Here is a 16,322-nt window from a genome sequence, read left to right as displayed (position 1 = left end):
CTTTGAAAATGTATTTGAGCTAAAGTGGTTGAAAATTAGCTGTGATAAATGCATTTTTAGAATCAGAGTTATTTTTAGCTGCATTCTTGCATAACGCAACAAAGTTACAGATAACACTAAGAATGACCACAGCAATACAAATTCTGTAACTGCAGTGCAAGCCTTTCAACTTTTTGTTCAGTGGGAACTAAGGGTATTCGGGAATGGAAGTGCATAGGTAACTCACTCAACTATCATCAGTATTTCTTTGGTAGCTAATTTCTCTGTTGTAAATTATTCTTGTCTTTCATTATTTATTTGTTATACAAAAATACCATTTTTCGAAAAATAAGGTTGTTATGGTACCAATATTGAATCTAATGTTTAGATATGTTATGATTTTGTGACTGTCAGTGAACCCTACCACTCTGTTTTAGTTTCGTCACCAGAAAAGAAAGAACTGATACCTGTGTTATCCAGTGATAGTGATGTAAAAGGTGTTGATACGGAGAAGTCAAGTAGTGTAACACCATCTATAGTTCTAGGTGTATTATTGGTGGTACCAGTGGTACTAGTTGTAATGATAACTATACTAGTACGCATGTATCATTCAGGTAAGCTATTATACACTATTCTTTAGTTTTTAATCTGCACCCTATTCCCCATTTATAACAATGGACCTCAAGGGAATGTTTCTGCATTTTGTATATATAGTCTTTGTTATTTTCAGTTGTTTTGCATTGAGTTTGGAATAACAATTTAATCATCATAAGCAGCTTTTTAAGTAGATTGAAGCTATCTGGCTGAAAAATCCAAATGAATTCAAATTTCAAACAACACTAGTCCAGTTTAACCATCCTCATTTTAATTCCAGTTGGCTTTTTATACGTCCACATTCATAATGTGAACGTATTATGCCGTCGCCCCTGTCTGTGTGTGTGTGTGTGTGTATGTATGTGTGTGTGTGTGTGTGTGTGTGTGTGTGTGTGTGTGTGTCTGTGGTTCGCCTACAGGGCGCAATTCTTCATGGATTTTCTTCAAACTTGGTATACTTATTCCTTATACCCCAAGGAAGATCCCTATTGTTTTTGGTGCATGCCCGACCCCCCGGGGCAGAGCCACGCCCATTTCTAGTATTTGTTTGTTTGTCGTCTACAGGCCACATTTCTTAACTAATAATCTTGAAACTTTGCATACACATTCTTTGTACCCTAAGGAACATCCCTATCGTTTGGGGTGCATGCCCAACCCCCAGGGGCAGAGCCACGCCCATTTTCTTTTCGTGTGTCTTTGTGTCGCCTACAGGGCGCAATTCTTACTGGATTTTTTTCAAACTTGGTATACTTATTCCTTATACCCCAAGGAAGATCCCTATTGTTTTTGGTGCATGCCCGACCCCCAGGGGCAGAGCCACGCCCATTTCTAGTTATTCTTTAAGTGGCATTTAGCGATCAGGGAACAAATTAACAGAACACAGTTTTTATGGGATACAATCACTAGTTTATTCTAAAAGCACGACGTTTCCACAAGTATTCTCTTATCGTTATCAATCAAGCAGTCTGTGTGTGTGTGTGTGTGTATGTATGTATGTGTGTGTGTGTGTGTGTGTGTGTGTGTGTGTGTCTGTGGTTCGCCTACAGGGCGCAATTCTTCATGGATTTTCTTCAAACTTGGTATACTTATTCCTTATACCCCAAGGAAGATCCCTATTGTTTTTGGTGCATGCCCGACCCCCCGGGGCAGAGCCACGCCCATTTCTAGTATTTGTTTGTTTGTCGTCTACAGGCCACATTTCTTAACTAATAATCTTGAAACTTTGCATACACATTCTTTGTACCCTAAGGAACATCCCTATCGTTTGGGGTGCATGCCCAACCCCCAGGGGCAGAGCCACGCCCATTTTCTTTTCGTGTGTCTTTGTGTCGCCTACAGGGCGCAATTCTTACTGGATTTTCTTCAAACTTGGTATACTTATTCCTTATACCCCAAGGAAGATCCCTATTGTTTTTGGTGCATGCCCGACCCCCAGGGGCAGAGCCACGCCCATTTCTAGTTCTTCTTTAAGTGGCATTTAGCGATCAGGGAACAAATTAACAGAACACAGTTTTTATGGGATACAATCACTAGTTTATTCTAAAAGCACGACGTTTCCACAAGTATTCTCTTATCGTTATCAATCAAGCAAAAAAAAACAAAAAAAAAACGTCATGCTTTTAGAATAAAGACATCGATTGTTTTAAAATAAAAATTGTGTTCTGTTAATGTGAACGAAATGTTATACTGATAGCAGTCCTACAACCCAGTTTTATTTCACAGACCCTCAATGCAAACTGGACCATATCAAACAAAACAGGAATGTGGACGTATATTGCTGCGTTAGCGATGCTCTTGTTTAAACATGTAAAGGTTTTAAACAATGTGGGATCTTTTTGTATTGGTTTGTCGCAGTGATGGGATTTCAAAATTTTAGTTGTCGGACATTTTCTTCCCGAAAATAAAGGGACATAACTCTTATCGTTATTTAAGCAGGCTTTTTTAAACAACAAAACGTGTCAACAAAATATTCAAATTCATACGTAATAAAAAAAATAGGTGCACCTCGTTATTTTTCATATTTAATTCCCGTACAGTATTCAAATTTATGTCAATAATATTCCTACAAAATTACATGACATCGTAACACCATAGAATGAAAGCGTGCCGACTACTGCCCATCCGTACCGGTTTCAAATTCCCCCAAAATTACCGTATTTTTCGGGTCATAAGTCGATACATTTTTCAACAAAGTCCGGCATACGTCTTATACTCCGTTTCGATTTATATACGGAAGGTAAAAAAATGGCCGTAAACCGTAGTAAACGTCGCTCTAATACAACGAGCGAGTGACACCAACTGCTAAATAATCCCATTCGACTCTAAGCACGTGCTATCGTCTAAAACAATTACCGTAACTACTTACGTTATTCCAATCAAAATATTTGTCAACATTTCTTAGCATGTTTATTTATTTAAAAATATAAACCCCATTCAAAATATGATCATGAATCCAACAATATGCCATCAAAATAGAATCTTTTCTCCCGACATCAGACGTTGGTGTTCATCAGGTAATACCTCGACTGAGTTCAATATAGAGATTAGCCGGTTGATTTGTTGGATATAAACCTTTGAATAATAGCGCCTAACAGGCAGCTGTGTTTAATTGTGTTTAATTATGTTCTCCTGATTTTGATTGTTTCTGTGTGTTTGAAGTATATGTTTGTGATATGCGCTTAGAAACACTTCACGTGAAATGAAGCGCTATATAAATCGAACAATAATAATAATAATTTGATTCGGCACGTTTACACCTCTTAATTCCACGTGTCTTGCAAGATTTCTACTTTCATTTTGCGTGGTTGTGAAATAGCTTTATTTAACTTCGGCTTCCACTGAAGAAATATCACAGACAAGTTATCGGACACAATGTATATTGATTTGGGGTGTTATATACTGTTAGGATATGTGACATATATGACTAATGTCTACGGCCGACATCAAGGAGATTAAAACGTGAGACAATGGAGAAATCACGGGTTAATCACGTAGATTAAGTTTATTGGATTGATAGATAGTCCGACAAAGGAGAAGCAATGACTATTATCAACCATAATTGGGTTGAGTGGTAGTTATACACTCAGTACACTATATTAATTTTGGAATTTTGAATATTATTTACCATGTCTTGATGTCCGATTGGGTATATTCCTGGTCGGACAATTTAGGACGTTTCGAAAATAGCGTCGGACATGTCCGGAATATAGGGGCAAAATCCCATCACTGGTTTGTCGTCATTTGTCATGTAGAATAGTTTTTTTTATGGAATATAGCTCCTAACTCCAGCATTGTAATTTGATGACTAAATTTCAGTTACTACATTCTATATAGAATCTTTCCAGATTCACAAACCATTCTGTTTGATTTTTACAGACTTTAAAATCTGAATCCAGATAAAAAAATCTGTGAATCTTCCAGGATTATGTGGATATTTAGATTTAAATGTCTGTTTTCCACAAAAATGAATCGAGGTTCAGAAATTTCGTTTAACAATGTAGAATTGTGATTTTGGTAATCAAATTTGTGCTATTTTTGTAAATATTCTTGTCTTATTTTGCTATGATAAATTTAGATACAAAAGATAAAAGTTAATCAAATTGTATAATTTGTTAGGTAAAAGAACATATAAAGTTAATGCCTAATTTTGTGTAGATTGGTAAGTAGGGAATGGTTATGTGTTCAACTTTTTTTTAAAGAATTTGGTTAGGATATAATATGAAATGGGGTGGATGTATTGATTATACTAAAATGGAATTATTTGTGCGATTTACGATACCAAACCTGTTTAATATTAATATATTTATTTAACCCTCTTTTTAACCCATACATATATCTTTATTTAATTTTAAATCATTGTTAACATTTTGGGTGTTTTGAACATTTTTATCTTCCCATGAGTAAAAATTTACAATTTATTCAACTAACCCTTTTTAAACTCATACATTTATTTTTATATGTCAACATTTCAGTGTGGGTGTATTATGTTGTACCCCCTGTCCATCCATCAACAACTCGCTTGTTAATGCGATAGAGGTGTGAAGCCTTGGAATCATGGGAGGATGAACCCTATTGATTTATATCATTCCATAGCCTTCTGTTTCAGAGTTACCCCCAATTTCCTTAAACCTTGTTCATGCAATAAAGTCTAGATGCTTTTCTAATTTGGTCTGAAGCATTAGGACTGTGACAGGATGAATGCTATTTTTTTAACGGAAGGATGAACCTTATTCATTTTTAGTCGGGATCAGAGAGGATGAAACCTTTTGAGTTTTAGCATTCTACGACATTCTATTTCAGAGATATGTTAATGCATGTGCGAAAAAGCTTGTGACCAAGATAGAGATCAGATTTCTTGGACAACATCCAAGTTTTCCTTTTGGATAAGCTGCTATCTATGGCTATCTGGTTCTCTTTTTTTGTGAGACATAGCTGTATCGGTACTGATGGGTCTTCCATGTGTTTCCACTGGGGTGCTTTTTATAGGGCAGCATGAGTTACATGAAAATCAGGTTGCATTTATGAGAACATTTCCTGGGTTCAATTCTGTGTTTGGAATAGAGCCTTATTGCTCAGTTAAAGTTGGAGATATGGTCACAAATATACCATAAAAAAAATTGGCAAGTTTTATGCAATGCGTCTATTCAGAGTAACATACCAACCTGACGTTTCTTTTGCTGTTTAGTATATTATATCAATTCTTTATTTATTGTTCAAAAACCTTGTGACTTCTATGTTTTATAATACCATCCTTTTGCAAACAACAAATTAAGTATATACGTTTTCTTATTCATGTTCCTACTTAATGCATTTTTTTTTTTTTTAGTATTGTTCTATTGTTTTGTTTGTTTTAGGTAAATGTGGTAAGAATAAAGGCAACAAGGTTTTCAACCTTCAGAGTTTCTTCAATTCACATAAAGGTTTTGATCGTTTGAGTACAGAAGAAAGTGACCATGAATTAGATCCTTTTGATGGTTCTGATGAAGAGGAGTATACTGCACCAGCTAAACAAAAGCAGAGAACATAATTATACAGCAAATCATACGTCTTCATTATAATTTTAAACAGATCACGGGTAATTAAAGTCTCTGAACGTCATCTGAGGGATTGTGGAATCCCGTGTAAACTACAATATTGTGACAGTTGAATCTCTTAAAGGAATATCAGTCCATCCCGTATTTACAAAGATATTAGGAATTGAAAATAGTCAACATTTAGCATCCTTTGCAGATAATGTAAACTGGATGCGGTCAAAACCCAGACCCACCAATAATCTTTGAAATTTATGTTTTTGATAGGCCTCTTTAATATGAATCCAAGCTGAGAGATTATCTACCCTTGATATTTTGGATATCTTGATTTTGTTTTCTTAATTAAATGTTATTTAATCTGAGTGGAAAATTTGATATTTTCCAGAAATGACGCTCAGAGACTTTAAGTGTTTTATAATTTTATTATTGTCTAACAACAAGTATTTTAAAAAAAAAATTTTTATATACACCTATGATCATATTTAAATATTGTCGTCATTTTGCCAATGTGTCCATTCTCCCTAATATATCAACAATTTCTAACAATTACTTTGATATAGTTAATATAGTTGATCTGTTTAAAATTTACATTCAAATTTTACAACAGTAACTATCAACAGTTTTCCGCTTATTATGTCATATGGTTAATATGTTATTACGCTCTTTTTCCAAATTTGTCTTCTGGAATTTTCTTGCATTTCTCAATAATAAGGATCATCTGGGCTTCATGAAATTGCAAAGTCATAGGCAAACCCTAAAAGCCATAAGCGTTTTGAAATCCAAGAAGTCTGTATTATAGCGGTAATATTATGAGACAGAATTCATAAAGCTGCTGGTAGACGTATATTTCATTGTCTGGCAACCTATCAGTATATTATTCATTATTATAATTAACTTGAAACAATTGTATACCGGTAGTTATTTGATCATGCTAAACTGTGCTTTGGGTAATAGGTTACATATTACTATACATTGGATTTAGAAATGTTTCAATAGACTGGCTGATAAAGGACAAAGCAAATATATTTAATCTTTTCAGCCCATATTCTTCTCCCCCTGTATAAAATAAGAAATTAATTGTTTATAAATGTGGATCAGGTAAATTGAATTGTATAAACAATTTAAATATTGTTAAATTGTCATTGTTGTACTTAAAATTGTTGGCACTCAGTAATATTTAACTTACTTAATTTATTGTGGATATATTAGGCAATCTTATGTAATATGATTTTTATACGCCCACATTTTCATGTGGACGTATATTGTTGTCGCCCCTGTCCGTCCGTCCACAATTGTTTGTGAACACTCTAGAGGCCACAATTTTTATCCGATTTCAACGAAACTTGAAATATAGGTTTATCACCCTAAGATCTTGGTTCCTTTCGATATTGGCATGTATCGGACTGTAACTTCATGGATTATGGCCCTTGATTGTGCGAAAAATCACGTTTTTAGCTTGGGAACACTGTAGAGGTCATAATTTTTATCCGATTCTGTTGAAACTTGAAATGTAAGTTTAAAGCCCACAGATCTCGGTTTCTGTCGATATTCATGCATATCGGACCGTAACTTCCTGAATTATGGCCCCTGATTGTACGAAAAATCGCGTTTTTTGCTTGAGGTCCCTCTAGAGGTCACAATTTTTATCTGATTTAAAAAAAATGTGTGAATAATCGCGGATACCTGAACTTAACTTCCTGGATTATGGCCCCTGATTGTTCGAAAAATGGCATTTTTAGCTTGTGGATTCTCTAGAGGTCACAATTTTTTTTTTTCGATTTTAAAAACCGTTTAAATATTTCACCATTCCACCATAATGAAGGTTGAATTCGAATTTCGGGAAAATCGAAATGAATCTGCCCCTCAAAATGGCTGCTCTTTGTACGCAAATTTTGTAAAACTATGCAATACGAAGGTTGTCGACCCGCTAGAGGTCACAATTTTTATCCGATTCTGATGAAACTTAAAGCATATCTTTATATCCCAAAGATCTTGGTCCCTTTTGATATTTGCGCATTTCAGACCATAAGTTTCTGGATTATTAACCCTGATTGTACAAAAAATCCTGTTTGTTTTTAGCTTGTTCTCTACCTTCTCTTCCAAAATGTGGGCATATCCTGCCTGGCAGCCGCTGGTTTCTGGTGATAACAAATATCAAAAAATAAGTTAAACAGATGACTCTAGCCAATTATAATTGTATGATAATATTATCTTTCAGTCTTAATTTTGAAATGGTCACGAGATAAAAAAAAATCAATTTTAATGGGTTTACTCTAATCAATAACTAATATGGTCTCAACAGCAATACTGCCAAATATGCTTATTAATTAAATAGAAAATTATTCATGTACCCAACAAAGTAATTACAATCCATGAGGCAATTAAATCAAACTTGGATTTGTATATGAATGTTTGTAGTGAGCCATTAATTTCAATACACATTTATGTCACTTCCTTCAGGTCATGCTCACATTGCTTTCTTGTAGAATTAACTCCTTGTCTTACAGTATCTAAATCTTGCATTCCTTTAAATCCTTATTTTTTGTAAAACTTTGCCCAGTATTAAAAATAATTTGATGAGTTTATTGTAGACACCGGTCAGTGAATAACAACTTGTGTATCTCTTACAAGAGATTATTAAATTATCAAGATAATCAATAAAGACCGACACATGTTTTTTTAATTGATTGGTGATTTCTTGTCGGTTAACACCCACTGATTGAAGGCCGGATTATCCAATCTTGATTCAACGCAAATCGTGTGACAGGAACACTGATTGAAGGCCGGATTATCCAATGTTAATTCAAAGCAAATAGTGTGACGGGACCGCTGATTGATGTCGTAATTCGGAATATTCAGAATCCGGACTACTCAAAACTTTTTTGGTTGAAGTAATAAGGAAATAAAGATGACGAATTTCACAGAATGCCGTAGTATTCAGATGTCGGAAGTGACCGAATCCACTGTATTTTACTGTTCATTTCTAAAGCTGTTTCTTTTCAATTAACTATATATTTATATTTCCACAATCCATTCAAGTCATCAATTTAGTTTTGTTTTTCAACATTGGTCTTATCAGTTGGACATGACATATAAGATGTAAAAATATAAAAATATATCCATGTTTAAAAAATTTGTTTAACCAAATGGAAACCATCATATTGCACCCAAATTATAGAGGTCATGTTGGTCCATTTTAATTTTATTGCATTCTCATTCTGATTCTTAAATTTTAAACCACAGACTAGCACAGTTTTACTAATTGCTTATAGATGATAAATCAAAATGGATAATAAATAGGTAATATCAAAAACTTTATTTTTGAAATAATATTTTTTTATAAACAACAAGATGTTTGTATAATTCTTTGGTCAGTTATTTCACCAGTCATTGTTTGATCATATATAGATTGCTCTCTGTGAAAACATATTGATTTTATATCAATATTGAAGGATATACTTTTATTGAATGATCAATAAAGATAATACATATTTACTACTACATATAAGAAAGCAGGTCTTGAATTTCCCTATAACAAAGATCTAGGACTATGGTTTTCAAACTTTTTGGCACTGCTGCTGGTTTTAAATTTGCCCTTTCTGAAATTGGTTCCAAAAAAGTTTCAAATGCATAAGTGGAAATGAAAAGAGCCATTTAGTAGATAGCATAGAATTTTATTTTGTCAAGATCTGAAATGGTCTTTTATATTTTATTTTGCAACTAGAAATCTGTTTGTAATAATTAATATATTGTTTATTAGAGCTAGTCATATTTATGTACTTTATTATTTATTTATAAATGACACCCTATTTATACATATTGATATTTTCAACCTGGCTAACCCTCAAAGCACCGTTCCATAATTGGGCATATTGTACTCTCTATAGAAAATATTTATAAGCTATACCCAGTAGGTATGTTTTTAGCACAAGAAAGATTTCTCTGCTGACATATCAAATTTTTTTGTGCTTGAAATGATACTGATAACTCTACTGGTTATTTATTGTGCATAAATAGGGTATTATATATTTGGAGCCACATTAATTAAATAGATAGTATATTTTGTTAAGGTTTAATTTATAAGAATTTTTTTGGTTGCTCTTTTGGTATTTTTATCTCCAGTTTTTCGTAGAAAGCAGGGGACTATTAAAATGTGAGTGTCTGTCTGTCCATCACACTTTTTGGAACAAAATAACTCTGCTTCTCATTAAGTTGAAATTGTTTGTTAGGTCAATGCTTAATTTTCAGCTTAGACTAAGCAAAGATTATAAGCAATTTAATTCTTCGATGCTTTATGACTTGATAACTTGGATTCTAATTCAGTGAGAGTGATAAAACTTGGTTTATACGCATGCAGAGATAAGCAGTTTCATGTGTTGATGCTTTAGAAAATGATAAATGTGAAAGTATTGATTAGTGTTATCTATTTATTTTGGGATTTAGGCAGAAGACATCAACCGCTCTGTTGGCTTGTTTAATTTATATTATATTTATTATGAAATATTACATGTAAAAATGAAGATTTATTTGATTTGACAATGGTAGTGTCGATGTGGTAAACTGTGCCACCTTACTATTGTATATTGGATGTAATTTACTAGCATGTAAAGTGACAATTTATTCCATTTTGTTGCCAATTATTATAGGTCCATATTTAGTGTGGATGTATATTTTAGTCAACTGTCAGATTCTCAATGATTGTTTATTGTGGCAAGAGCCCTTTGGTATCTGAAACTTTAAACACATTTAGTAGATCTATCATTCTGTTCACAATTTCGCTATTAAACATTATCGCAGAGTGGGTTTTGTTGATAACGATTTGGGTTGGACAACCCCTCTATGTTAAATAAATACGTCTATATTTTGTGTTATAAATCTTTTGTTACTATATTATTGCTACAAGGCTCTCTTTTCAAAATCCCCACAGCTGCATCTTTTTTTGCAATTTTGTTAAAAATGGCAGTCAGAAAAATTTGGAAATACTATATGACAATTAGTTTTTTTAAAAGCGTTAATATTTTCTCTGTAGATTAACACATTAATAAAGCTTTCAGGTTTCCCTGAAGTGGGTTTGCTTAAACAAAAATGCAATTTTTTGATGTAAATAAATTATTCCATATAATTCCAATATTCGGATTAGGATTGTTAATATATTTGTTAAAAATTAACAAACACAATTATTGTTTATATGTATAAGAATTTAAGGTCTGAAAATGAAAGGTTGTTGATGTATATATTATAATGATATTGGTATATAATTTTGTGATGTATGTTTTATAATGTTGTTATTGTTTGTGCATTTGTATAATGTATATAGAATTTATGGAGAAACAATCTTAATACTTATAATAGATTAGATAACAAAACTTCAATTTGTGCTCATTGGCAATAAAAAACAACTTAATTGCAGTTGTTAAAATTTTTGATTGTGGGAAATTATGCATACTACCAATAAATTGCTTACAAAGTCAACTTATTCAATAAGGTGAAAGTATACATAACTGTACTTTGGGATATATTTTTTGACACCATGTAAAAAAACACATTCCCTTTGGAAGATTTGTATAAATACATATTCTTTTTCATCTGTTGTTATAATAGTTTTGTAAACATATGAATTCCGATCTCGGTGCCCAAAGTTTTTTTTCTACTTATGTTGTTTGACTTCCAAATTCTTTGTTTTTGTCATTAAACATTTTGCCGTAAAGGGTGGATGGATATATTTATTTCAGAGGATCATGGGTTGAACATGTTACAATTTCCACTGTTAGGAATGAAGATTGCTTTGAGATGTATAGATGCTTATTATCATTTACATATGATCTGCTTTTTGGGGTTGATTTTTTGGCATGTATATTGTCGTCGCCCCTATCCGGCCGGACATTATCATATTTTTTCCGATTTTGATGAAATGTGAAATATAGGTTTATAACCCAAAGATCTTGGTTTCTCTCGATATCGGGATGTATCGAACTGTAACTTCATGGATTATGTACCCTGATTGTACAAAAAACACCTTTTTAGCTTATGTAATACCAAGGTTATGGATGGACCCTCTAGAGGTCACAATTTTTATCCGATTTTGATGAAACTTCAAATGCATGTTTATAACCTGGTTCCTTTAGATATTTGTGCATATCGGAGTGTAACTTCCTGGATTATGGCCCCTTTTTAGCACTTCTCCGTCCATCTCTTGCAAAATTTGGATGTATCTTGCATGGCAATCGCTTATTTGAATTCAGATTTTTAAAATTGATACATTTTGGATAGACAAAGACAGGGCCCACAGTCTCGATACTTAATATTTTAAATATTCCGCAGATCTTCACAGATTGAAATTGTACAAAAATAATATCAATTTTGAAAATTTGTTGATGGCATTATACACAGGGTTCAAGCAAGGGTAATCTGAACTGAGCAAAAATATTAACAGCTTTCACCATTTGATGTCTAATCCCACTGTAACATTTTCATTACCAAAAGGGGAGTAATTTTGTCAAAAACGGTATTTTTAGCCTTGAATTGGTAGATTTTTTTTCTGGCCAGTGTGTAGAACTGAAAACGACATATTAAAGGACACCAGTGATGTACTTATGAAATGTAATTATAGGGTTTAACGTCCTACTGCTCTACACCAGCTGGGCTAATGAACATTTATTAAATTTACCCACATGTTGTATTGTAATTGTTTGTATGATGTGATATATCATGTAAATATCAAAGTGTTAATTGTTCAAATAAATAATCTGATAAAATTGTTAATGAAGCTTATACTTATGGGCCCTAATTCTGTAATTAAACGAAACCAGGAGTTGTGGCAATTTTATATTGGTTTATATTGATGGACCTTAAATGTGTTAATCAAACGAAACTGCAACGTAAAATTAGTTAACCCGACTTCTGCCGAGCGGAAACGAGTCAGTAAAATATTTTGGTTTAATGTGGATGTGTTAGGTAACACTGGACAATATCCTGATTAGCTTGTTTAACTGCATCATCTTTATCCTTTCTGTCTTCAAAATTGTTCTTATATTTCATATCAGTTGAATAAATAGCATCATTTTGTAATGTTTATTGCCTTTATTGTTCTAAACTGTATCTTCTTCATCAGACTCATCACAGCAATCATGTACGTGTACCTCAATTGAGGTAGACTTTAAAGGAGCTAAATCGCTAATGTTTGGGACCTAGAAATTGACACAAATGGGTCCCAACGCATATGATAATGTAATATGAATGTATATAAACTGATTTACATTCAAACGTTCCTGTTTTTACTGTAATTTCTAATCAGTTATGGTCGGCAAAATACGCCTGAAGTCTCAATCGAATGGCAATCTCTAGCATTTGGTTATTCCAGTTTTCACCAATAGTATTTATTGCGCATGCCCTCCAGATAAGATGTCGTCACCATTTAACATGACTTGGGGAATATGTCTATCTTAGATCTTTGAGTCCCTTTTTACAAATGGTGCTGAAACGCATTATGGTACACAATTCCTGTACCAATGGTAAAATGTTTATTTTGTCTTAAATATTGGATATCAGAAGCCCAATAAACACACCACAGATACATCAAGATATACAAACACATAAAGATATACAATATCTTAGTCCCAAAACGACCTAGTTTGTGTTGAGTGGATGTTAATGCTAGAGAAAGTACTAGCCCGCTAGACCAGTTTTTTGTGTAGATTCCGAATCTGTGGTGATCAGGCATTTGAGGTGGGGGTGGGGGGTCCAATGTCTACAATTGGGGGAAAATGTCATTGTCGACTTAAAATCCTTTGATGTTGGCAAACTATTAGTTCCAATTATGTATGGGCAACTTGCAAATCGTACATTATCTATACCAGATGAAATATTGGACTCGCATCACGTATTTCATTGAAAAGCATGTGCGGGATAGTGATATCACCTCGGTGGAAGCGGACGTAAAATACAACCAACTAACAACAAAGTGTCTGTATTTTAAGTTGTATCAATATATTCCTTAATGTCTTGCTCTCGACATGCCTCTGATTTACTGTGTTTTTTATGTACATCTCCAGATCTCTTAAAAAGTACCATTATAACACAGAGTAAAAATGTGATTATTATAATTTAATATATTGAATGACGAAATAGGTACAGAACGAAAAAGCTAACGAGAAACCACTTTTACGGTCAATTTGAACCAAATGATTTCAGTCCACAAAAACACATGTTGCCCCCCCCCCCCAACACACACACACGCACCTACCCCGGCGCCCACCCCACACAATGGGAATCTTATAAACATATTTAGAGATGTTTCATCAAGCTCTAAGAAAGTTATTTAAATCGACATGAACTCATTTCCCGCCAATTTTACCTCCACACACGCACACCTGCAACCACCCACGCCACCTCGCCACAAATCAAAACAGTTGTCCAGGGGCATCATAAACACTTATTTAGAGATGGGCAGCCATAGAAATTTATGTTTTATTAATATATAACATGACCATCATTTATGTCAACATAATCACATTTTCCCCCAATTGTAAACATTGCCCCCCCCCCCAACATATCTCCAAAACGCCCCCTCAAACGCCTGATCACCACCCAGATTCAGAATCTGCGCAAAAAAATTGGTCTAGAAAAACTTGGTCTCATAGATTCACAGCTCGGGTGAGCCACCGGACTATACAACTTCTACAGTTGTGTTGAGGTTGAAAACATTGGTAGGGGGTCCACCCTTACAAATCTTACAGTTCCCTATAAAACGACGGAGAGTCGTTTACCATTATTTTCCTCGTTTTATCTACCTCGAAATAACCGGGGAACTCGGCCTATACCCTGCACATGGCTGTTTTCGGGTGCGATTTGCTGAACTGGGATTCTAATCTTAGATTCCCTTGTTTCTGAAGATTAACATACGAGACGTTATATTCCAGTCGACAGAAAACAGATTCTTTCGTTAATGCTTATAATTCAAACCGTCCATCTGTAATTGAGACTCACCACGTCGTCCCACGGCCAGCGAAATAGGATTTAAAGAACTACCAAGAAAGCTATATCAATTATTCACGAACATCTAATCAGTGTTATTCGTTTTTAAAATCCCTATTATGTAAAACCTCAGAAATCGAATTTCTAGATTCAGATAATGATGGTGTATACTTGCTAACACGTTTTCAGAATATTTATCAAGTATGACTAATATCTCAAGGAAGCAACTAGATCAGTGCAATTCAGAAACTTAAAGTGAAGGTGAAATCAACCAAAATGCGGGATTGCCAACTTTGACCCCATAACAATCAAACTTCTGTCAGTCATTACTGTGATTATCAACACTAGTCTGAAATATTTTGTTTTTCAGAATTATTTAAACAGGTTGTAGTTAAACCTAGGCTGGAACGCAACATCCTTAAAAGTTACAGACTCGTAAGACCAGGGCCCTGTTTCACGAAATTTTAACTAAAGATAAAATCCAAATTTTAGTAGATACTTCAATTTTGATTGGCTAAGCACTAAAATCAATCTAATATTATCCAATCAAATACTAAAATTTGGATTTTATCTTAGTTAAAATTTCGTGAAACAGGCCCCAGGAGTGTTTCTCTTGTAAAATTATGTCATTATGAACTATAGAAAGCATGTTCAGCATAACTAACCTGTTAAAAGGGCCCGTAGCTAGCGGGGGGCAAGGGGGGCAGCTGCTTCCCCCCCTCCCCCCTAGAAAATGGAAAAAAAATCGGCACCCTTTCCATTGGACGCAATACGAAACCAACAACCAACGTGACCATATCTGTATCGGCGCTCCATTAAGCCGAGTGACATTAGTTGGGCGCCCACGACCAGATTGTCGGGGCGCCCAACCAACGTCACTCGCCAATGGATCATACGATTAATACCACAACGTGATTGATGGGACGCCCAAAACGGTGTGATCTGTGGGATGCCCATAATGACATGAAGGCGACGATCGTCGGGTTATTTTGTCATGTTGGCGGGTTGATTTTGTCGACTTGTCGCCTTCTTCACAAGGCGACGATTTAGATTCATTTGAATGGCCGCTAACAGCCACCATATAAAACAGATGTTTCCGAACATATGACATGTACATAAATAACACTGTGTATTATATATTCGACATCATGTTATTCGAGACATTGTGAATAGAAACTCATGTAAAAATTTATTATAAATTTCATTTCAATTTTTCAATATAGAAAGTAAACATATCATATTATATCATATAACTTAAATTGGGAGCTCTTTTCCCAATAAAATAAGCTTCGTTTCGATCTTTCCTTTTTCACACTCAGTTTTAAGTATAAAAGTATTTATTTTACAAAATACGAATGGTATCCAATTTTATCATTTTGCGTTCAACGAAAACTGCTCATTTTTATTAAACATCTAAAGGTCGGATTTTTTTCTTCATGAAAGTTCCACACGCAGAACCTATCGCCGTTGCCGTCGAAGTCAAAACGATTGCATCAGTAGTTTCTGCGAAATAGGCGGTTTATAAATAAGAAGGTGTGTTTGGATTTTGACAATAGGCCTGTGAACAGATGTTCAATCTTTAAGCTTGGGCATTACAAATACCAATTGGATACAAATACATGTAAAAATAATCATGCATCGAAAACTGCCTATTTTTTTTTACTAAATATCTAAAGGTCTTAATATATTTCTTCATGAAAGTTCCACACGCAGAACTCAATATTTTTCTTATAATATTCGAAATTA

At 34.0% G+C, this 16,322-nt stretch overlaps 1 protein-coding gene across 2 annotated transcripts in view; it reads left to right on the top strand.

Moving 5' to 3' along the window:
- Positions 1-12,675, top strand: part of LOC126818801 (peptidyl-glycine alpha-amidating monooxygenase B) — a 53,340-nt gene extending 40,665 nt beyond the window's left edge. Inside the window, exons 22-24 of one of the 2 annotated variants that reach the window (XM_050546374.2) lie at positions 417-593; positions 4,189-4,231; positions 5,427-5,489. In XM_050546374.2, the coding sequence (XP_050402331.1) occupies positions 417-593; positions 4,189-4,217 (206 nt within the window). In that variant the 3' untranslated portion in view covers positions 4,218-4,231; positions 5,427-5,489. Of the gene's footprint in view, positions 1-416; positions 594-4,188; positions 4,232-5,426 lie in introns of both variants that reach the window. The other variant, XM_050546373.2, reaches the window with a different exon arrangement.
- Positions 12,676-16,322: the final 3,647 nt, after the last annotated feature.

This window comes from Patella vulgata, chromosome 4 (genome assembly GCF_932274485.2).
Source record: "Patella vulgata chromosome 4, xgPatVulg1.2, whole genome shotgun sequence".
NCBI classification, from domain to species: Eukaryota; Metazoa; Mollusca; class Gastropoda; family Patellidae; genus Patella; species Patella vulgata.
This window is presented reverse-complemented; position numbering and strand designations above follow the sequence as displayed.